Source organism: Monodelphis domestica, chromosome 8 (assembly GCF_027887165.1).
Source record: "Monodelphis domestica isolate mMonDom1 chromosome 8, mMonDom1.pri, whole genome shotgun sequence".
In the NCBI taxonomy this organism is placed as follows: domain Eukaryota; kingdom Metazoa; phylum Chordata; class Mammalia; order Didelphimorphia; family Didelphidae; genus Monodelphis; species Monodelphis domestica.
In genome coordinates, this window is record NC_077234.1 from 64844811 (window position 1) to 64868230 (window position 23420).

At 38.6% G+C, this 23420-nt stretch overlaps 1 protein-coding gene across 1 annotated transcript; it reads right to left on the reverse strand.

Annotated features, from left to right (window-relative positions):
* Window positions 1–11218: 11218 nt before the first annotated feature.
* On the reverse strand, window positions 11219–20092 carry MRPL44 (mitochondrial ribosomal protein L44). The gene is made up of 4 exons (XM_001374224.5): window positions 19765–20092; window positions 16583–17051; window positions 13491–13669; window positions 11219–11826 (listed from the first exon to the last, which is right to left on the reverse strand). The coding sequence occupies exons 1-4, from the start codon at window positions 19944–19946 to the stop codon at window positions 11658–11660; spliced, it is 999 nt and encodes a 332-aa protein (XP_001374261.1). The 5' UTR covers window positions 19947–20092; the 3' UTR covers window positions 11219–11657.
* Window positions 20093–23420: the final 3328 nt, after the last annotated feature.

Here is a 23420-nt window from a genome sequence, read left to right on the forward strand (position 1 = left end):
GGAAGCAGGAGGGATGCTCTGATCTGCCCCTAGACTTACCCTGAGCAATTTTGGAGAACAGAGCTGGACAGAGAAGATGTACATTGTGACTGCAATGGGAAGTACCTGGAACATAACATTTTGGGTAGTACCAAGCACATTACCAATACTCTCAGATTAAATGGTTCAAGCCCATAGGGCCATGGTACAATGGAAACCCAACTATTTCCTATCTTTACACTCCCTTTAATCATCAAATATCATGGGATCTGAACTCTGTGAACATGGGAACTCCATGGAAACATGGGAACTCCATGGGAACAACTCCAGAACCCGGAGAAGGGTGAAAGGAAGATGACCTATATAATGATTTTCCTAAAGTGTAAGTCTGACTATTTCAATTCCCTACTCAAAAAATTCAAGTAGGCTCCTGCTACCTTCAGGATAAAATATAATCTTGATTGGAATCAAAAGTTCTTTGCAAATGAGCCCCTTCCTACTTTTCTCAGTATAGGATCCAGTCATACCAGGCTACCTACTCTTCCATACACACAATGTTCCATCTCCTGTCTCTGTGGCTTCTATTGACCATCTGCCATGTGTAAAGGATAATTTTATATTTGTGGCTTAATATCTAAATGAATTTTTGGTCACCATGGGATATCCCAAATAATAAAATACCCAAGTCAGCTGGAAATTATGGTGATTTTAATTAATATAGAGAGAAGGAATTAAGGAGAAGAAAGAGAGAGAGGAAAGAGTTAATTTAAACTGCTCCAGCTCAGGCTGAGCCAGGCAGGAGTTAAAGGCCTTGGCCAAAGAGGCCTCCCCTGAGCCCAAGGGAAAAGGAAGTCAGTCTTATCACTCACCATGAGACCGTCTCAAGGAAGCTGTCTGAGGGAGCTCCTCCAGGCTCGAGTTCCAGGATCGAACTGGTGCCCAGGCTGCTCACAGGAAGTGATCAGTCAGATCCACCTCTCTGGGGAAAGAAAGTGAAGAGAGGAAGTGACGCACCCTATATAGATGGTTTTATGTCACTTTCCTTCATCTTATCTGTATCAATGGTAGCTTAACTTGGCTTAGGACAGCCCAAGGGTCTGTCAGCTGTTTCAAAGGCATTCTCCTAAATACCTAATCCTTAAGTATGGGTGCAGACATTCCTGACCTTGTTAGACTAAGTAGGGTGGAGCAATGTAGAGTTCACAAGACATTCCTGATTCTGTTAGACCAAGTATCTCCATTGTTACAATCAGGGGATTACAACTTTATCTTCCTCTAAAGTACAGTCTGAGTAGGGTGGAGTAGTTTTAAAGTTCATGCATGCCTAGAATGCTTTCACTTTCCAGTTCCACCTCTTAGAATCCTTAGCCAGCTTCAAGACTAAGTTCAACACCTATGTGAAACCTTTATAGATTCCCCCAGATGCTAGTATTTTCTCTCCCTTTCTCTCCCCTCTCCCTGGGGTTTTCTTGGCAAAGATATTGAAGTGGTTTGCTGTTTCCTTCTCCAGCTCATTTTACAAATGAAGAAACTGAGGCTAATAGGGTTAAAATCACTTGCCCATGGTTGCACGGCTATTAAGTGTCTGAAGTCAGACTTGAAGTCGGGAAGATGAGTCTTCCTGACTATAGTCCTGGCACTATATCCACTGCATCACCTTTCACAAGATGGCCCATCCCTCTTTTGATTCTTTTTGACTCTTATTCCCATCCATGTACTCTTTGATCCAGGGACACTGGCCTCCTTGCTGTTCTTCAGACATGACAGATATCCCATTTCCCAAATCAGAGTTAAGTGACTTGTCCAGGGTGGTTTGAACAACTAGTTAGTGTTGGAGGCCAGATTTGAACCCAGGACTTTCTATCTCCAGGTCTTTATTCTAACCTGAAGTCATCTTTCTACAATTCCTAGTAAATTAATTACTATAACAGGCTTTTTATAGATACATAAATGGGTAGATAGATAAATATGAGATAGATATATAAATTTATAGATACTTTTGTTGTTGTTGGGTTATGTCCAATTCTTTGTGACCCTATTTGGGGTTTTCTTCCTTTTTTGGCAGATACTGAAGCGGTTTGCCAGGTCCTTCTCTAACTCATTTAACAGATAAGGAACTAACACAAACAGGGTTAAGTGACTTGCCCAGGGTCACATAGCTAGTGAAGTGTCTGAAGCCAAACTTGAAATTAGGAAGATGAGTCTTCCTGACTTTCAGCCTGGCACTCTGTCCACTACACCACATCATGTGTGTGTATACATCTATATGCATGCATGTGTACACATATATACATAAAGCAGGGACAGGGAGAAAGATTTAACAAGAGCCACAATCAGGAAGGATATGGCTGAACACACCATGGAGAGGCTGTGGGAGGGCTGGGCTCCTCACACTTCCCTCAGTCCCATTGAGTGGAACAGAAAGTGTCACCAGATGGAGGTGGTCCTGCCCTGTTAGGGCTGGCAGGTGCTGACAACAAGGCATGCCAACCCTGGATCTGGTTTCCTTAACTCACAGGTGACTTTTACCATCATCTTCAAACTTTTTCCTGTGTTAATCCAAAAAAAAATTTTTTTAATGCCAGAAACCAAAATTAGCCACCTTTGCAGCTTTCTTTTGGTAAAGGTTTCGTGGGACAGGTCACATCTAGTGACCAACATTAGATTGGACATAACTATGAATTTTCCTCATCTAAGGATCATCCAGAATTTAGAATTGGACGAAGCATCAGAAATCATCTGTTTGTTATTTTCAGTGTTTCACCAGTAAGTCTTCCCTAAGTATCCTTGGGCTGCGGGACAAAAGAGATAATAAAGTACTTGAGGTGCCCATTCTTCTATCAAAATCGGCCATTTATAGGTTGTGCCACTACTTAAATGAAGGTTGGATGTTCTCAGCAAAAAAAAAAAAAATCTATTTATAGCATCACTGACTACCTGAGGGCAGATACATTTACTGACAATTGAGTCTATTCGCCATCAGAATTAACTCAGGGTTTATTTTTTTTTTAATAAGCAAAATATTCTACCTTCTTTGAACAATAATACAGCAGATTCTTTTTTCTTTTCTTACTATGTTTAGAATCGACTTGGACAAAAATATGGCATAGGGTAAAGCCGAATTTGAAATGTTATTCCAGTTTCCTCAATGTCCATTAAGCTGATTGTACGGGCCTTTACAGAAGCCCCCTCATTAGACGTGCTAGCGAGCCTTCAAGCAGGCTGGTAACTTCGGAGCCTACAGTGAAAGAGGAGCAGTAGAGGGACTTCAACAAAGAGAAAGAAAGAAGTCATTCCAGGGGGAGAAAGGTGTGTACGAGGGCCCAGAAGAGTGGAAAAAAGATGATGCCTTTTGGGAATGGGTAATCTTTGCCTGTAACCTAAGCTTGCTAACGGGAAGAGGTAAGGTAAAGCCGGAAAGGCAGGTTGCCGACCAAGTAGAAGTTTCTCAAATGCTTAAGTTAAGCTCAAATGCTTAAATGCTTAAGACTTTTTTCTTGGTGGATGTTTAAATTAATTCTCTTAAATCATATTTAAAATAAAGAATTAAAATTGTAGGGGGTTTTGTTTTGGTTTTTGAAGTAGCAGCAACGGGATCGGAGCAGTCACTAAGCACCTGATAGAGGGGCCGACTAGAAAAGAGGGGAGCTGTTTGGTTGGGGTTGGAGGCTTATAATTGAAGGAAAAATCTGATTATCAAGTAACACTCTACCCTTTTCTCAACGACAGTAAGTTTGTCCTCAATATAAATCACTTAATGGTTGCACTGGAAAATTAGTTTTTTCCACAAGATTAAAATAACGCTTCCACGTAAAAGGAAATGATCACAGCACCATCTGGCGGTCAAAATCAGAATCTTGCTTGCCATAAAACTGCCAGTTCAGGTGATCCATTCTTTTGATTTGGAAAATAGGTATACTTAGGTTTACTGCTTCAATTCTCAGGACAGTTTTCTGTGTTCAGAGAGCCAACTATGAAATAGATAGGAATAGTGCTTTGTTGTTTTATAGAAATGTCCAGTTAATACATTTTCATTTTTAGACACAAAAGTTTAATTTGGGGCTAGTCTATTTTTAGTGGAAATGATAACTATTTATTTAGAAAACAGGCAAACAGTAATATCTCAAAGAAAAGCATCTAAATACCCTTTTGTTCCAGTCCAGACTTGAACTCAATTACTGGCTTCATGTTTGTTTTACTAATTATGCAACAAGTGCCCTCAGCAGGGAACCTGTATGATCTTTCTCATTGAAATCTATTTAAATCAATTCCTTCTTTTTCTCTGCTTGCATTTCAAAACTCACAGTAGAATTCAATTTAGGCAAATTTAACAGCTATATGGTCTAGGAACTGGTTGTAAATGTTTAGGTTTTTCATACTAACTAGTTTTTTCCAAGTACACAAAGAAGTCATTAGACTTTTTTCTTTCCAAGTCCTTCGTTTTATTAAAATACCTCTTTAAAAACCAATTTCAAACCCCTTTACAAAGGACTTCTAAGGACTTTAATTGGGAATCATATAAATCACTTTATTTCAAAGTGAGGACATATATGGAACTGTTTTTCCCCTAAAATAGTAAGATAGACGTTTCTTATAAAACTGTCCTAGGGGGAAGCTGGGTAGCTCAGTGGATTGAGAACCAGGCCTAGAGACGGGAGGTCCTAGGTTCAAATCTGGCCTCAGACACTTCCCGGCTCTGTGACCCTGGGCAAGTCACTTGACCCCCATTGCCTAGCCCTTACCACTCTTCTGCCTTGGAGCCAATACACAGTATTGACTCCAAGACAGAAGGTAAGGGTTTAAAAAAAAAACTGTCCTAAAAAGACTATATTTAAGGGAAAGCTTCCTACTCCAAAAATTATAAAATCAAAAATGTTTGTATTTATAATGATAAGTATCCTCCAAATTTTGGATTCACTGAATTAACAATTTTTTTTAAATATATTTTATTTGGTCATTTCCAAGCATTATTCGTTAAAGACATAGATCATTTTCTTTTCCTCCCCCCCCCCACCCCCCATAGCCGACGCGTAAGTCCACTGGGCATTAGATGTTTTCTTGATTTGAACCCATTGCTTTGTTGATAGTATTTGCATTAGAGTGTTCATTTAGAGTCTATCCTCTGTCATGTCCCCTCAACCTCTGTATTCAGGCAGTTGCTTTTTCTCGGTGTTTCCACTCCCATAGTTTATCCTTTGCTTATGAATAGTGTTTTTTTCTCCTGGATCCCTGCAAGTTGTTCAGGGACATTACACCGCCACTAATGGAGAAGTCCATTACGTTCGATGATACCACAGTGTATTAGTCTCTGTGTACAATGTTCTCCTGGTTCTGCTCCTCTCGCTCTGCATCACTTCCTGGAGGTTGTTCCAGTCTCCATGGAACTTCTCCACTTTATTATTCCTTTTAGCACAATAGTACTCCATCACCAACATATACCACAGTTTGTTCAGCCATTCCCCAATTGATGGGCATCCCCTCATTTTCCAGTTTTGGGCCACCACAAAGAGCGCAGCTATGAATATTTTTGTACAAGTCTTTGTGTCCATTATCTCTTTGGGGTACAGACCCAGCAGTGCTATGGCTGGGTCAAAGGGTAGATATTCTTTTGTCGCCCTTTGGGCATAGTTCCAAATTGCCCTCCAGAATGGTTGGATCAGTTCACAGCTCCACCAGCAATGAATTAATGTCCCTACTTTGCCACATCCCCTCCAGCATTCATTACTTTCCTTTGCTGTTATGTTAGCCAATCTGCTAGGTGTGAGGTGATACCTCAGAGTTGTTTTGATTTGCATCTCTCTGATTATAAGAGATGTAGAACACTTCTTCATGTGCTTGTTAATAGTTTTGATTTCTTTATCTGAGAACTGCCTATCCATTTCCCTTGCCCATTTATCAATTGGAGAATGGCTTGATTTTGTGTACAATTGATTTAGCTCTTTATAAATATGAGTAATTAAACCTTTGTCAGAGGTTTCTATGAAGATTTTTTCCCAATTTGTTGTTTCCCTTCTGATTTTAGTTATATTGGTTTTGTTTGTACAAAAGCTTTTTAGTTTGATGTAGTCAAAATTATTTATTTTACATTTTGTGATTCTTTCTATATCTTGCTTGGTTTTAAAGCCTTTCCCCTCCCAAAGGTCTGACATGTATACTATTCTGTGTTTACCCAATTTACTTATGGTTTCCTTCTTTATGTTTAAGTCACTCACCCATTTTGAATTTATCTTGGTGTAGGGTGTGAGGTGTTGATCTATTCCTAGTCTCTCCCACACTGTCTTCCAATTTTCCCAGCAGTTTTTATCGAATAGTGGATTTTTGTCCCAAAAGCTGGGATCTTTGGGTTTATCGTATACTGTCTTGCTGAGGTCGCTTTCCCCCAGTCTATTCCACTGATCTTCCTTTCTATTTCTTAGCCAGTACCAAATTGTTTTGATGACTGCTGCTTTGTAATATAGTTTTAGGTCAGGGACTGCAAGGCCCCCATCATATGTGTTTTTTTTCATTATTTCCCTGGATATCCTTGATCTTTTGTTCTTCCAAATGAACTTTGTTATGGTTTTTTCTAAATCAGTGAGGAAGTATTTTGGTAGTTCAATGGGTATGGCACTAAATAGATAAATAAGTTTGGGTAGGATGGTCATTTTTATTATATTGGCTCGTCCTATCCATGAGCAGTTAATGTTTTTCCATTTGTTCAAGTCTAGTTTTAGTTGTGTGGCGAGTGTTTTGTAGTTGTGTTCATATAGTTCCTGTGTTTGTCTTGGGAGGTAGATTCCTAGGTATTTTATTTTGTCTAAGGTGATTTTGAATGGGATTTCTCTTTCTAGTTCTTGCTGCTGAGCTGTGTTGGAGATATATAGAAAAGCTGATGATTTATGTGGGTTTATTTTGTATCCTGCAACTTTGCTAAAGTTGTTGATTATTTCAATTAGCTTTTTGGTTGAATCTCTAGGATTCTTTAAGTAGACCATCATGTCATCCGCAAAGAGTGATAACTTGGTCTCCTCCTTGCCTATTTTGATGCCTTCAATTCCTTTATCTTCTCTAATTGCTACTGCTAGTGTTTCTAGTACAATGTCAAATAGTAGAGGTGATAATGGGCATCCTTGTTTCACTCCTGATCTTATTGGGAATGCATCTAGTTTATCCCCATTGCAGATGATATTAGCTGTTGGTTTTAGATATATACTGTTTATTATTTTTAGGAATGACCCTTCTATTCCTATGCTTTCTAGTGTTTTTAATAGGAATGGGTGTTGTATTTTATCAAAGGCTTTTTCTGCATCTATTGAAATAATCATGTGGTTTTGGATTCACTGAATTAACAATTTTTTACAATCTTCAAATTGGTCTTAAAGTTTATGTTCTTAGGGATTTAAAAAACCATCTTTGAACATTCTCCTTTATTCACTACTACTTTCGAATTCTAAATAGTTTAATGTCTTATTAGCTCACAAAATTTTAAGCCATTCACCCTTATTTGTATAATTGTCACAATCTGATTTTTTCCTTTGCAGTTATGTCAAAAGTTATGCCAAAAGTTATGCCAAGATAGCCAGCCTGTTAATATCAAATTAAATTGACAATTAACACCTGGAAAATAAAGATTTGTTGTATTCAAGTTTTTTGTTTTTCAATTGGCATTATTGAGACTTTCAACTAAAAAAAGTCTTTAGTCCATAATACTTCAGAGCTAGAAGAGAGTAATTAAATGGAAAATTTCTATAAATCACATAGGGATAAGCCAAAAAATTTAAGAACAATTTCTTCTAAAGAGTTCAACAAAAAAGACTTAACTTGGAAGAATTTCACTGTAACCAATTCTGAATAGTAAATGACTCTTACAATCTGAGTAGCCCCCAAGGGAGAAAGACGTCTCTTTGAGCAATCTGGGAATTGTCATCATATTTATTTTCCAAGTCACTTTGAAGCTTGTCTTATTTTTCTGCCCCTCTGGTGAGTTCATGTGCTAACATGTGGATGAGAGAGTTACAGACTGCATTGCAAGGACTTGGTTTGCAGGAAGAGAATGAAATTTTGATGTCAACGGGGGATGGGGCTAGAACCTCTAGCCAAGAAAAAGCATATCAGCAGTTGGAAAGAAGGTTCTCCTCTCTTTTGAACTTGGAGAGGAGCATCATGTGATCCCTCCATCTATCTGGAGAAAATCAGATTAGCCACTCATTCCTCAGTAGTGGACAGAGACTTTATTCTTTTGGGAGAAGATTTTTCAACTGACCTCTTCAATAACTGTATATCCTTGTATGTCAGGAAAAATCCAACAGCCTGACTCCACAATCTCACCAGGGACCCAGGTCTCCAGGCCTGAGCCCTCAACCCCTGAGGGGAATTTAGGTTAAAATAGAAATTAGGGATTTCCTAATTTTCCCTCTACCCTACATCTATCATTCCTAAATACTACAAAGAATAAATAGATCTTATTAATCCAGAAGAAACTGAACATCTTATTCATCTAATGTGATAAGGGGATCAGGATAATATCTATCAAGGGAAGAAACCAGAAACCAGAAACTGAAGGGGATTTTCTCCTTACCTTCTGCTCTGGACCTCGATCAGATCTCTCACCTTCCCCTTCCAATCTCTAAACCAAAACTACATGCAAAGAAATTTTCTAGATAAACTCTAACTTGTTCTTTGGTTTTCTCTTTTCCTGTTTGTATGCTCCCTTTATTTGAATCATATATATCCTGTTGTATCTCTGCTATAACATTTTGAATCTTTCTCCATCTCCATAACTTCTCTCTGCTTTTTACTGTTTTGTTCCACATCTTCTTGTAAAATGCTTACAGAACCCAAAATCACATTTGTTGATACCTCCCTTTTGTCACCATCACCCCTCTTGTAATTTATGTCTAGTCCCTCATGTTTCTTCCTCTTAACTATTTTCCAGTCATTGCCCCCATACAAATTCTTTAGTTTTAATGAAGCGAGGTCCTGGCTTCATGCTGTGTATATGTTTTTTTGCAACCACATCTGAATAATGATGTTTCTCCCCCTTATTAATAACTGCCTGCATTGATTTCAAATCAGGAGTTTCAGCTTCTTTCGGCCTACAGGGATCACAACAGCTCTTAGTGTTGTCATAATTCCTGTAATATCCTTTGTTTGGGGTATTTTTACTTTGATATCTACCACTCCTATTCTGTCCTTATTCATACTTCTAAGTGCATAATTTTTTACTATGTGACCAATCTTGTGACATAGGAAACAGCTCCTTGTATCTCCTTGATCTCTCTGTTGTGATTGATAGCTTTGCCTATTGTAAGTTCTAACAGTATTTAAATTCTTCACTTCTATCTCCTTTTTCTTCAGAGACAATTGTTTCCTGTAACTTTTATTTTCTTTTTCTCTTTTGTGTTCTGATTTTCATATAGATATGTTGCAATATCTCTCAGGTCAGCAACGATATAGAATCAAATTTAGGGAAGAAATTTCTGAAAAAGTACTTCATTTGTTGGTTGCAACCTTTCAGGAATTGTCTACTGTAAACCTTAAAATTTCCCAGACCCTACTTTATAAGATTGGATTAAGACCATTCCCCATTTGGGCAGTGAACTCTACTTAAAGCAGGAATGTGAGAATTCTACTTTACCTACTTGGGTCTGCCCTAGGGGAAGATAAAGTTGTAAACTCTTTTCTGAACAATGAAAAGTACTTAAACCCATACTTTTCTTAAGCTAAGTACCTATAAAGGTCAAGCAACTTGTGAATTTACAAGGAACAAAGAACTGGAAAACTTACTCAGAGCTTTCCTGGTGTGAATTACTCAAAAATCCACACCTTCTTAGGTGTGGACTAAGAATGGGCGGTCCTTTAGAAACATCTACAGTGATTGGTAGATGTAAGGACTTGGGGGAGGTGACAGAGGAAATTTTGCCCTTAAAAATAAGAGCTCAGAGAAGAGCAAAAGATCTGGTTTCTAATTTTCATTCTGAAGGAGAGCTCCTTGAGGAGCTCCTCTGAGGGGCTCTGTCCCTCTGGGGTAGGAGCTCTGGAGGCTCTTGAGAGAAGCCCTATGATACAACCTCTGGCTGGAAGACTCTTTGAGGAAGGACGCTGGCCTGGTGTTACTAGAATCCTTGTTTAGTCAGACCTTGTGGTGAGTGTTAAAAAAAAAAACTGACTGATTTCTCTTTTAAGACTCAGGTCTAGGCCATATTGGCTTGAGACCCTTCATACTTATTCCTTTCTTACTCTCTCTCTCTTTCTTTGATTACTCATTGTATTGTTAATTAAAATCTCTATAAAACCCAATTGACTTGGGTATTTGAATAATTGGGAACATTTGCCTGGCGACCACCTTATATTTGATTTTAAAACCCAAGACACTGTAGTGAAACATATTTCTGCAGTCAAATTTACTCACCCTCTCTTATATCTATCACAATTTATATCTTCCACTATTTTAATCACTACAGTTTAAGACCTCAACCATTTTAAATCTCACACTACGGACATGAGCTACTAACTTTTGGGAATCCTAATTCCCAAGATTGGTTCTACGTTTTCCATGAGGTGATCAGTAAAGTTAGCAGGGTGTTCATTTTGATTTTGTGTCATCCTATCAAATTTGTTCCAAGGATTAGGGCAATCACAAAATAACTTAATGACTTGGAGAAGGTCTTCTCTGCATTTCTTAAGATAGGAAAAATTTGCAGGTCTCGCAAAATCAAAATCTTCCCTCTCATGTGCTCTAGGCCAGTCCATCAGATTTTCATCCTGCCTCATCTTTTCTACAAATTGTCTCTGTTCACGTGGACTAAAAACGTCTCCCATAATCAATTCAACATCCTCAAAATCAGGCTCGTAGACTCTGAATGTGCACTTTAGCTCTTTTACACATCTGTGAGGTTCTGATAGGAATTTTGGAAATCTCTTTTTCAGATTCCAAGTCCTGTGTTGTAAAAGACTTGTGAATTCTTGTATGGAGGACCCCAGAACCATCAGTTAGCCTAGCCACATCACGAAGAGGCATAATTTTGTGTGCCCCTGTGACTTCAGGTTTTAAGGTGTTATCCAGCTTGCTAACTGACTTAGTATTGTTATCAACCCCATTAACCACAGTTGTTATGTCTTTAGCCTTGTCAGAATCAGTGCCCATCATGTCTTTGTCAGTCAAATCTTCATTCTTTGTCTCTCCAGTCCCCCCCATCACTCCCCTTATCCTTGTTCTTCTTGGACAAGTAGTCATTACAGATTTCAGTCAAAATGGATATTTGTTTAAATAAATCTTCCAGTTTATTATCAATCATTAAAACTTGAGCAGTTTTCTTAGGTACAATCATTCTCAAAACAGTCTTGATATATGTCAGGGTCTGGATAGCTACCATCAGAAGTACATATGCTTGGGTCACTGATTGCCAAAGAAATGAACTATTAAATGAAGTGATCTTTATAAAAGATGTTGTATTTATCATTTCAATTGTGTCCATAACCACTGTAGTAACTGTATTATATATTAGACAATATAACCAATATAATCCTAAAGCCATAATCACTGTTGCCCAAAACAGAATCTGCCACATGTTGTCAGGATCTATAAACTTCAACTTGTACCCCAAAGTTGTCCCCAAGATGGCTACCCTGCTCAGAGGTTCCAACTGTCACCCCCTTGAAGTTAAATAAAATGGATTCTTTTTAAACTGGGGTGCCAATTAACTTGAGGCAGTAATTTTTTCTGCTAATTTTTCTTTGGGTGTGGAATAGTCCCAAGGTTGCCTATTCTCAGTCAGTCCATAAAGTTTCCTGAGAGCCACCCGGGCAGCTTCTTCTTCTGCAACCAGAACTGTTTCACCAGGTCCTTCTGCAATTAGTTTCTTTTCACTAGAAAGTAAAAAAAAAAAACATTAAATGTCAGTAGGCATTATTACAGTATACAGGCATTAGACATGTCTTCTGAATGTCATCTGGAAAGAGCATTTATTAGAACAAGAGGTCTAAACTAGGAGTCTGTGAACTGGCTTTAATATTTTGGTAACTGTATTTCAATATAATTGTTCAGTTTTCTCTGTAATCCTACATATTTAAAAACATTATTCTGAAGAGTCCAATGGGGTCCATGAATAAAAAAAGGCAAAGAAACCTTGTACTGGAGACAAGATTGATTTTTTAAAATAAGTACTTTTGAATTTGAAGCAGCTAGGTGGCACAGTGAATAGAGTACTGGGGCTTGAGACAGGAAGATTCATCTTTCTGTGTTCAAATCTGACCATGGAGATTTACGAGTTGTGTGACCCTAGACTAGTCAATTAACCCTGATGGCTTCAATTTCTTCATCTGTCAAATGAATTAGAAAAGGAAATAGCAAACCACTCCAATATCCTTACCAAGAAACCCCCCAAAAAAAGATCAAGAAGAGTCAGTCACAACTGAAATGACCAAAAAACAACACTTTGGACTTTTAATGATTTCTTTATCATCTTCATTTTTAAAAAACTTTTTCTAAGATTTCAATGTCATTAACAAATCAAACTCACTGGACTAGGCTTTCAAGTCGGTTACCCTCCAGGCCCATTACAGAGAAAAAAAAATGCTATAAAACTTGTTTTCTAGATATCAAACAATTGTACTGATTTAGCAACATTGCCTTAACATGAGCTGAGACTAAAATTAAGGGACATTCAAATTTAAACCAAATTGAAATAAAGGCTGATAAGGGAGCAAGGAAACTGGCACATGGTAAGAATGTTAATAAACATACAAATTTCAAGAATCTATGATTTCATTTATGCAAGCAGGCACTATCTCCATGGATATAGATCACAGTTCTCTAAAACTGCTAGAGCTGAAAAGTATGATGAGCTTCTTACCACTTTGCTAAACTAGCCTTTGGACAACAAACACAGTCCACTGCCAGGCCATACCTGAAGCCTGGTTGGTTTTTTTGGACCCAAAAGAGCTTGCCTTCTGCCAGCCTAGTCTTTGAGAACCTATGAGTAAACCTCTGTAACATGACTGAGAATCAGAATGGCCCCTTATAGCAGGTTAACAATGTATTTCAGGTTGAAAAAATATATATATATTCTGCCTTTTAAAAAAACAATTTCAACATTCTCAAGAGGTTTGGTAGTAGTTTATTAGTGGGGAAGTTACCTTTCCAAAGGAAAAAAAAAATTCCCTAAATTTGAGTTGAATGCTGAGCTTTCCCTGCCAGTTCTCAATGTAGCTAACAGTCAATTGGATGTTGGAACCCAGGTCCCTCTTGGTTAAAATAGCCAAGTGCTAAGTGGGGTCAGGAAAGCCAATACATCCCAGACCTTAAAATTTCATGGGGAACTTCTTAGATCATCAGATACCTTACAAAATTCAGCATTCAGTAGTGAAACTATGAAAACTATCAGAAAACAACACAGGTCATATTTCTGAAGTCTGGTATCATGCAGAGTACAAAGTGCTATCTACAGGAAAGTAGGATCTCAATTTCTTTTGATATAACTTTGTTAAAGTGTGCAAGTAATACTATAGAATATGATGCCAAATTTACTAACCAGTATAAACCAACAAAATAGAGTGGCAGCACTGTGCTGCTTCCAGACTGCCTAGTAATTCTGGGTTCAGGAGCAGAAATATTTCTTTTTGTCAACTCATCTACTAGCAGTCCCATGGGATTTACAACCTTCCACATCTCAAAAAGTTCTTTTCCAGTCATCTGTGTAATTAGGAAGTCCTGCAGATAAAGAAAATATTACAAATATTAGGTAGAAGGAAATGAAAACTTTAATCCAAAGTACTCTTATATCAATTGAAACAAACAGTAATTGGGAGGTTGGTAAAATAACACCACCCACAATTCTAATGATGCTGTCATGTAGTTCTTCCTTGATGCAGATCAAATTTCTTTAAAAACAAAGTTCCCAGGGGGGAAGCTAAGTAACTCTATGGACAGAATCAGGCCTGGAGATGTGTTCAAATCTAGCCTCAGATACTTATAGCTGTGTGACCCTGAGCAAGTCACTTAACCCTCATTGCCTAGCCTTACTAACATTCTTCTGCCTTGAAACCAATACATAGTATTGATTCCAAGATGGAAAGTAAGACTTTAAAAAGTTTTTAAAAGAATAATTTAAAAAATAAAGTTCCCAGAGAGTAAAAGGAATTCCAATTCCCAAATGATTTATTTAAAATCACACTCCTTACAAAACTTCAGGACAATGAAAAATATGAATAGTCTGAGTTCAACTTAATAATAGCATTTATATTACACTTCAAAGATTAAAATTCTTTACATAATTTTTATCTCCATTTGATTATTACAACCACCCTGTGAGTTACTACTCTCCACTTGAAAGGCGAGGCTCAACCCTATGCTGGATCAGAGCCTGACCTATACTATAGAAAGATGCTAAAATATTCCTGAGGTTACAAATCAATAATCACTACTAATAGGTAGCAAATATGTTTTAGTCTCAGATATATTAATTATCTAATTATTTTCTTTACACTGAAAAATATCTATTTGCAAAAGGGAATCAATTACCTTTTAAGAGTGGTCAAAGTAGCTAACAAAAAAAATCACCTTACTACAGATCTGATAAGTAACTATATTTTGAAACTTCAGAAAGATGAGAAACAAAAATGATAAATAATCATTTTATTAGTGTCCATTTAAGTGAAATGGAACACTCATGAACTCAATAGTAACTATAGGAAAACCCAGACATGTTTAAATAAACACATTTACATCTGACAAGATTTGGGGGGAGAGCAATGTAGTGAACAGTGATTGAATTTAACTGAAAAACATCTAGATTCCACAGCCAGCTTTATTAGCATGGTCTTCCCTGAGACCCAGTTTCCTCATCTCTAAAACGAGGATAAAAAAGACATATAATACCTACAACCTCTCCAGGTTGTTGCAAGTTTCAAATACAATAATATAAACAAAATGCTCTGTCAACTTTAGAACAATCAAGAATATATTAAGTGCCCACCTGTGTACTAGGCATCATGCTAGATGCTAAGGACACAGAGACAAAAAATGAAAACGATTACCAGAGGAAGTTACATGCATACCTACATGTGGATATAAAATATGAGGAGGGGCAGTGGGAAGGGAGGGGGGAGAATGAGGAGAGGCCCCATTACTGTGGAGCTTAAGCTAAGTTATGAAGGAAGTTAAGAATTCGAGGCAGGGTGAGGAGTGATGGACTATCAATGTCAGATCTGTAACAAAAAGGTCGCTTTGGTGGGAAAATAAAGAGTGTCTGAACAAGTTTAATGTGTCCTAAGTCTGAAAAGATGGGTTGGAGTCGGCTTTTGAAGGACTTTAATGCCAAGGAGAGGAGTTTGTAGATAATCCTGGAAGCAAAAGAGACAGAATGGAACTTATTGAACTCAAGCGACATGGTCAGATCAATACATTAAGAATATCCCTTTGGCAGTTGTACAGATGAAGTTGGAAGGGCAACTAGGTAGCGCAGTGGGTAGAGAGTCAGGCCTGGACTCCAGAGGACCGGAATTCAAATCTGGCCTCAGATACTTCCTACCCAAGTGAGCATGGATAAGTCACTTAACCACTATTGCCTCACTCTGACCGCTCTGCTGTCTGAGATGTGATACTAAAACAGAAGGTATTGGGTTTTAAAAAAAAAAAAGATGAATTGGAAAGGGGGAGACTCGAGGTAGGGAGACCAATGATGAGGCTCCTGCAGTGGTCCAGGAGAGAAGTAATGAGGGCCTGCACTAAATGGTGCTCCTCGGAGAGAGGGGAAGAGATGATGTGGGAGAAGTGGATATAGAATCAGCAAGATGTAACAAATGAATATGGGGGTTACAGAAACTACAGAATGGAACATGATCACCCAGGTTGTGAACTTATGTGACCAGAAGGATGTGATGCCCTGGAAAGAAATAACAAAGTTCAGAAGAGAGTTTAGGAAAAAGTTGAGTTTCATTTTAGACTTGTTTTGAGATATTTTGAGCCATCCAGTTTGAAATCCCTAGAGGGAGCTCAGGAGATGCCCAGACTAAATGAACCAGGAAGTCATCTGCTATATAAATGTCAATTGTTATTATTATATGTGGATGTCTTTCTCAAATATGACACATATGTATGTGTGTGTGTATATATGTATAAAATTATCCAGATAAAATGTTCTCGGCATTTTTAAAAACACTGACCTAGGTCAAATTCCATTACAACCTATCTCCAAAGGCTCTCCGAAACAAACTAGAGTTGTTTTTTTAATCAAATATTGCTTGAATTAATAGATCAATGGTAAGACACTGGTGATCTTCATCTATTGATATTGGGTATAATGTACAATTCTTTTCACATGGCAGGTATTTAATATTTATCAAATTCAATGAGGACTTGTTCATGATGGTTTAAAGAGGGCTAGTATAGTATTACTTAAAATTCTAACATTTTAAAAGATTGAAAAACAAAACTACTAAACTACTCTATTACTCTTGATTTTTCTTGCCTATTTATATATCATCTTGAGAATAGTCTTTTTAAATTATCCAAGTATCTTCACAAATAACAAGTTTCAAGAAATAAAAACTATGTGATTTGAAAGGTGTAGCCATTTTTAAATAAATTCAACTTCAAGAGGATGATGAGTAAATAATTACATACCCTGATGAAAATTGATGTCTTCTGTGGCCCACTGCTTTGTAACAAAGCTCCTATTACTGCAAAGAAAGTCTGTTGAAGTACCATCTGAGGAACTGGAAATTCTGCACTTAGTGTTAACTGCTCCACAGCCAAGTTTCTGGCTACATGACACACAATGTCCTCACTGGTAAGAAAATCCACAATTGCTTTTATTCCTTCTGAAGGCAGGCTTGGGTACGCATCTCCAAGGAACTGAGTGAGACAAGTCTGTGAAAAGGCTCTCCCTTGTTCTGAGAGTTCTTGGTTATCTCTAAGATTGAGAGCCACTGCTTCTTTGTCTACTCCCAGTTTCTGTCGTCTGGTTTCCTCACTTTCAATATAACATCTGTTAATGAAAGCAGTTTTGAGAAGCTCTAAAGAAAAGTTTTCATGTAGTCGGTGACAAAATGCCTGGACTTCTGCATGATAGTCCCAGTTTGGCTTCTCCGACCTGAAAATTAAAGGAAAAAAAAAGATAGAGATTAATCACCAAAAATGAAAAAGGATTAATTTTTATCTCTAAAGTACAATTTTCCTTTAATGAAATATTATTCCATTTTCAACTACAAGAAGTAACTAGGAAAATCACTATACCTACTTCTAGACTGATTTTTTAATCCTTACCTTCCATTTCTTCCATCCACTTAGAATCAGTACTGTGTATTGGTTCCAAGGCAGAAGAGTGGCAAGAGCTAATTATTGGGGGTTAAGTGACTTGCCCAGGGTCACATAGCTAAGAAATTTCTGAGGTCAGATTTAAACTCAGGAAATCTCAACTCTGGGCTTGGTTATCAATCCACTGAGCCACCTAACTGCCCCCTGATTTTCAAAATGTACATAAATCAGACTTAATGGCTTTAATTTTTTAAAATGTAAGTAACTAGATTAATTTTTTGAAAAGGGGCTAAAATTTGGTAATTCCTACATTGGTAGGACATTGTTAACTTAGAAGTTCTGGATTTTATCAAACGTAATAAACTTCTCCATTAGTGTCAATGCAATGTCCCTGAACAATCTGCAAGGACAAAGGAGAAAAAAACACTACCTTTAAGCAGAGGACAAACAGTGGGAGTAAAAACACTGAGGAAAGGCAACAGCTTGATCACAGGGATGGAGGGGATATGATTGAGGAAAGACTCTGAATGAACACCCTAATGCAAAAACCAATGACATGGAAACGAGTTCAGATCGAGGACACATGTGATACCCAGAGGAATCACACATCACCAATGGGAGGGGTGGCAGGGAGAGGAAAAGAAAATGATCTTTGTTTCTAATGAATAATGTTTGAAAATGACCAAATAAAATAATGTTTAACAAAAAAAAAAAGAAGTTCTGGATTTTATAAAAAATCTCCATCTCCCTCAACCTATGAAGTTTTAAAAGTACACCATTTCCCCCCCTCCACAATGTCTTTTCTGGCTCTTTTAACCTGGCAAGGTAATATTTATATCACATAATTTCTCCTGGTTATATACCATTGAGGTTAGAAGGCTGGACCAAATGACTTAAGATCTTTCACAGTTCTCTATGTTCTTCCCCAGACAAGCCACATTGCCTCACCCTCCAAGATTCTAAAGAGGGGTACTCAGACCTAGGAAGATACAAAGAGAAAAGCATGCTCCAGTGACTTTATCAAAAGATTATCATGGCTGAAAAGTGACTCTGTCACCCTAATGCCCATCCTTTCTGCTCTCTTACTCAGCTGCATATAACCTTCAAAACCAAATATAAAATTCCATTTGGCATTTAAAGTCTTTCACAATCTAATCCTTTTCTATAGTGCTAGACTTCTTACATTTTACTCCTTTCTATCTCACTCTTCCATCCAACTATATTGGCCTACTCATTGCTCTGAAGAAATGACATTCCATTCACATGAAATACCTCATGCCTGGAATTTTCCCCCTCCTTGTTTCTGCATTCCCAAAAGACCCATTTCAAATCTCACCTTCTAAAACGGTATACTTTCACTCTTCCCTATGATTGATTGATACAACTTCTAGGTACTTCTCTCAATCCTGTGAGCTGCTTGAGGGCAGCCAGAATATCTGCTTTTCTTTGTATCCTAACACTTAAAATGATACTTGACACATAAAAGAGAAAGTATGTTCACCTAATGTGTGCCAGGCACCCATCAAGGTGCTTTTTACAAATATTATCTCATTTAACCCTCACAATAGTTCTTTGAGGAAAAGTCAAAAATAATTTTTTTTAAGTCAAAAAGTTTAAAAAATAATTGAGGAAACTGAGGCAAACTGTGAGATGTTGTGACTTTCCTAGGGTCACACTGTCTAAAAAGTGCTTAATAAAAAACATTTGTTGACTGATTTCAGAGATCACAGAAGAATTTTACTACTAATGACTATTTGGCAAAAGAATAATACTGTTTTTAGCCTTAGGTGGGAAAGAACATGCTTTTAAATCAACATTTTAGTTTATTCCAGTTTTGATAAATTATAATGACATTATTAGTGTTATAATGGAATAAGCACATGATTTGGAGGTAAGGGGACCTAAACTCCAATCCAATTATGTACCAGGGACTGCACTAATAAATGGGGTGAACAAAGAGGCAAAAGGTAGTCCCTACACTCAAGGAGCTTCCAATCAAATGGACAGGAGATATTAACTACCTGTGTGACCTTAACTGGAAGACCTGATTGCCTGGGCCTGAAATTAGTTAGGCCCAAGTTCAAATGCTGCCTCAGCTCCTTACCAGCTATGCGACCCAGGAAAAGTCATTTAACAGCTGCCTGACTCAGTTTCTTGAACTGCAAAATTGGGATCATAAGAACCACTACCTCCTAGGATTGGCATGAGGATGAAATGGGTTATTTGCAAAGCACCTAGCAAAGTAACTGACACACAGGAGCTTTATACAAGTTTGCTCCTTTTTATTCTCCTTCCTCCTTTAGTCAAGTCCCTTTGTTTCCTTTGGGCCTCAGTTTCCTCATGTCAAAGGAGGGTCAGGCCTGCATGACCTCTAAGGTCCCTTTCACCTGGCCAGGAGGAGTAACCCGGCCAGAATTGCTTCGCAGGGTTCCTCCAGCCACACTCCGGAGGGAGATGCAGGAGGAAGGGAGGTCTTTCTTCCCACCAGCCCCTTCTCGCACATGCGCACGGATACACTCTCGAACACCCCGTTCGGATCCCGAACCTACCGGCGTATGGGAGGTGGGGGGCACCTGAGCTGCCGCCTCCGCTCCAATTCCTTCTGGAAGCGGAGCGCGGCGCGGAACCCGCCCTTGCCACCCCGGCTCGGCTGGATGGGCTGTGACGCAACTGAGGCCCGCAGGAGGCTGCGAGGCCCCCGGGCAAGCAGCCGTACCAGTCCAGACGCCATGGTTTACCAGCGCGATCGGAAGGGAGGGAGGGAGGAAGGAAGGAAGCAAGCGCGTCGGGATGGTGTTTCTGTGACACCGCTCCCCGCTCTCTGGGCTGAGGACGGAGCTAACGTAAAGAGAGCTCTTGCCAAGCCTCTGGGGGCGGAGCTTAAACGCCTAGAAACTCGGGAGGAGGGAGCAGAAGCCTGAAGGTGGAGCCAAGCTTCTGGGCGGTGGGGTAAAGATCCAGAGGAGGAGCTAAGTCAATACAAGCTCCTTGGAGGCGTGGAGGAGGCATGGCTATTACTCTCCTGGGCGAGGTCTAGCTTTCCTTCTCGGGCTCTCCCTCTGCTGGCTATTTCGCGTAATGCTTTAGATTTTCCGATTTCAGGGTGGCTCCTGTCTCCTGGCTAAAGCAGCACAGATGACCCGGCTCGGGACAGAACCTGCCCACTATCCTATGGTATAGCCCTGTGACCCTAGTTAAAGTGTTTCTATGACTTTGGGGTAGAGCAATTGTCAGCTTTTCCTGATCACTTCAACATGCCCATTACCGAGCGACCTTTGATCATTCCGTTAAAAATGTTACAAACCTGACCCCGAAGTACAGATCTGAAATAATAGCTAGCATTGAGAGAGTGCTTCAAAATATGCAAAGCGCCTTACAGATACTTACAACTCCTGAAAGATATCAGCTCATATAGGTTCCACTGCTGATAATTCGAGATTTAAATATTCATCTTTGTGCTGAGCAACCCTCTTCCATCATCAACTGCCTTTTAGACCTCTCCATTGGCAAGTCAGCCAATCAATATCAATCGATAAACATTGATTGGGGGCAGCTGGGTGTGGATTCAAAGCCAGGCCTAGAGATGGGAGGGCCTGGATTCAAATCCTGTCTCAGACACTTCTTAGCTGTATGACTCTGGGCAGGTCACTTAATCCCCATTGTATAGCCCTTATCACTCTTCTGCCTTGGAGTGTTGATTCTAAAATGGAACATTCTAAACATAAGGGTTTTCAATAAATAAATTATATTAAACATTTACTAAGGGCCTACTATGTGCCAGTCACTGTTCTAGGCACCGAGGATACTAAAAAGAAGCAAAAAACTGTCCCTGCCTTCATGGAGCTTAAATCTGATGAGGGAGACCACATGCAAACATATAATGCATGCTATATACAAGATTATAGAGACTAATTAAAAGAGGGAAAGTACTGGAATTTAGAGGGGTTGGGAAAGTCTTCCTGTAGAAGGTAGAATTTTAGTTGGATCTTTCAGGAAGTCAAGAAGGTCAGTAATTAGTGTGGAAGAGGGAAAGCAGGCTTGCACAATAGTCTTGGGAAATGCCTGGAGCTAAGAGATAAGTGTCTTTCTTCTGCAACAGCCCAGAAGCTAGTGTTATTGTATAAAAGCATTACTTTGTTAAAGTATTACTGTAGAAGAGTATTATGGTATTACAATTACTGTATGTGTTGGAGAATAAGGTATATAGTCATAATTGGAAAGGGTAGGAGGGGACTGGTTAAAGAGGGCTTTGAATGCCAAACAGAGCATTTTATTTTTGCTCCTGGAGGTAATAGGGAGCCACTATAGTTTAATGAGTGAAAAATGAAGAATAAGGAAAATCGCTTTAGTAGCAATGGGAAGAGACTTGGGGCAGGCAGACCCACCAGCAGTTACTGCAATAGTCCAAGGGCAAGATGATGGGGGCCTGCATTAGTGTTGGTCCATCCGAGAAGGGGTGTATTTGAGAGATATTACAAAAGTGAAATCTACAGGTCTTGACAACACCTTAGTGTTGGGGGGTGAGAGACAGTGAGGAGCCCAGGATGACTTCTAGGTTGTGAGCCTTCAGGCCTGGAAGGGTGGTGTTGCCTTCTACAATAGTAGGGAAAGTAGGATGGGTGGAGGGTTTAAGTGGAAAGATAATGAGTTATATTTTGGACATAATGAATTTAAGATGTCTCATGGACATCTTGTTCAAAATGTCTAAAAGACAGTTGGAGATGCAAGAGTGGAAATCAGGAGAGAGATGGAGGCAAAAAAGGTAGATCTGGGGATCATCAGCATAGAGGTAATAATTTAATCCATGGGAACCCCATTAGATTAATTAAATTAGATTAATTAAATATATAAGGTTTTGAGTTTTGTTTTGTTTTGTTTTGTTGCTAAAATCTACCCTAATTCCTGGCACATATTACATGCTAAATAAATATTTGTTGTCTGTTTCCTAATTTCTCGAGAGACTTTTCTAAAATCACAGATTTAGTGCAAGAAGGAACCTTAAAGGCTGAATAATCCACCTTCTTATTTTATGGATTTGGAAACTGAGGCACAGAGCAGTACCATGATGCCTTTCAAGTCTTCCATTTTTTTGAGTGAGTTAATTGCCATTGTTATTCATTTCAGTATTGGGGGCATATGTGAATGTAAGTGAAAAAGGAAATCTTTGATTGTCAGTGTTCAAATCCTGCCCTGACATGAGGGCATACAGTTTTTCCACCAGCTGCCACATTGGCAGACAGGCTGCCAACAAGTTCTAGTTCTCCCTTTGAAAAGCTAAAATCATCCTTAGTGACAGCACAGTACCTCATGGGATCAGCTGCTTCTACAGCTAGTGCTTTGTGTTGGAAAAAAAGACTCTTGGGAAGCTCCCTTGGTAACATTTGGCCTATCCGTAAGGCCAGCCAACATGACAGTGATTCCTGAAATTTAATAGGAGGACCATTTTATCTTACCATAAATGACCTTTAAAATCTTTTTAAGGAAATAGACACAGGATAAGTAGAATATATGGGGTAATCAATAATGTTTTGGTTTGCAAGCATATTAAATATTAGTAGCCTTGACTGGCTATATTCTTTTTGAAAATCCATGAAGTGATGCCTTCTCTGGTTCAGGGAGGGGAAAGGAAGAAGAGATGCTTGGGAATTTTAATGTAACCAACAAACAAATTAATAAAAATTAAAAAGAAAAGAAAATCCATAGAGACCAGAATAGAAATTAATTTCTTTGAACATTTATTAGGCATCTATTAGGTACAAGGTTTTTGAAAACAAAGCAAAAAAGCAGAGACATTCCTGTCCTAGAGAAATTTACTTTTTATCAGTAATAATAATAATAGCCAGCATTAATAGCTCTTTAAGATTTATAGAAAGCTTGACCTATTATTTCATTTTATCCTTATAAAAACCCTTTGATTTGCCAATGGTGTTATTATCCCCAATTTAGAGAAGGGGACCCTTTGGTTGAGAAAGAATAAATGACTTGCCCCCAGTCATATACCCCATAAATATCTGAGGCAGGATTAGAACTCTACCTTTCTGGGAGCAGCTAGATGGCTCAGTGGATTGAGAGAGCAAAGCCTAGAGACAAGAAGTTCTGGGTTCAAATTGACCTCAGACACTTCCTAGCTATGTGACCTTAGGAAAGTCATACTTAACCCCAGTTGCCTAGCCCTTACTGCTCTTCTGCCTTAGAACCAAAACAC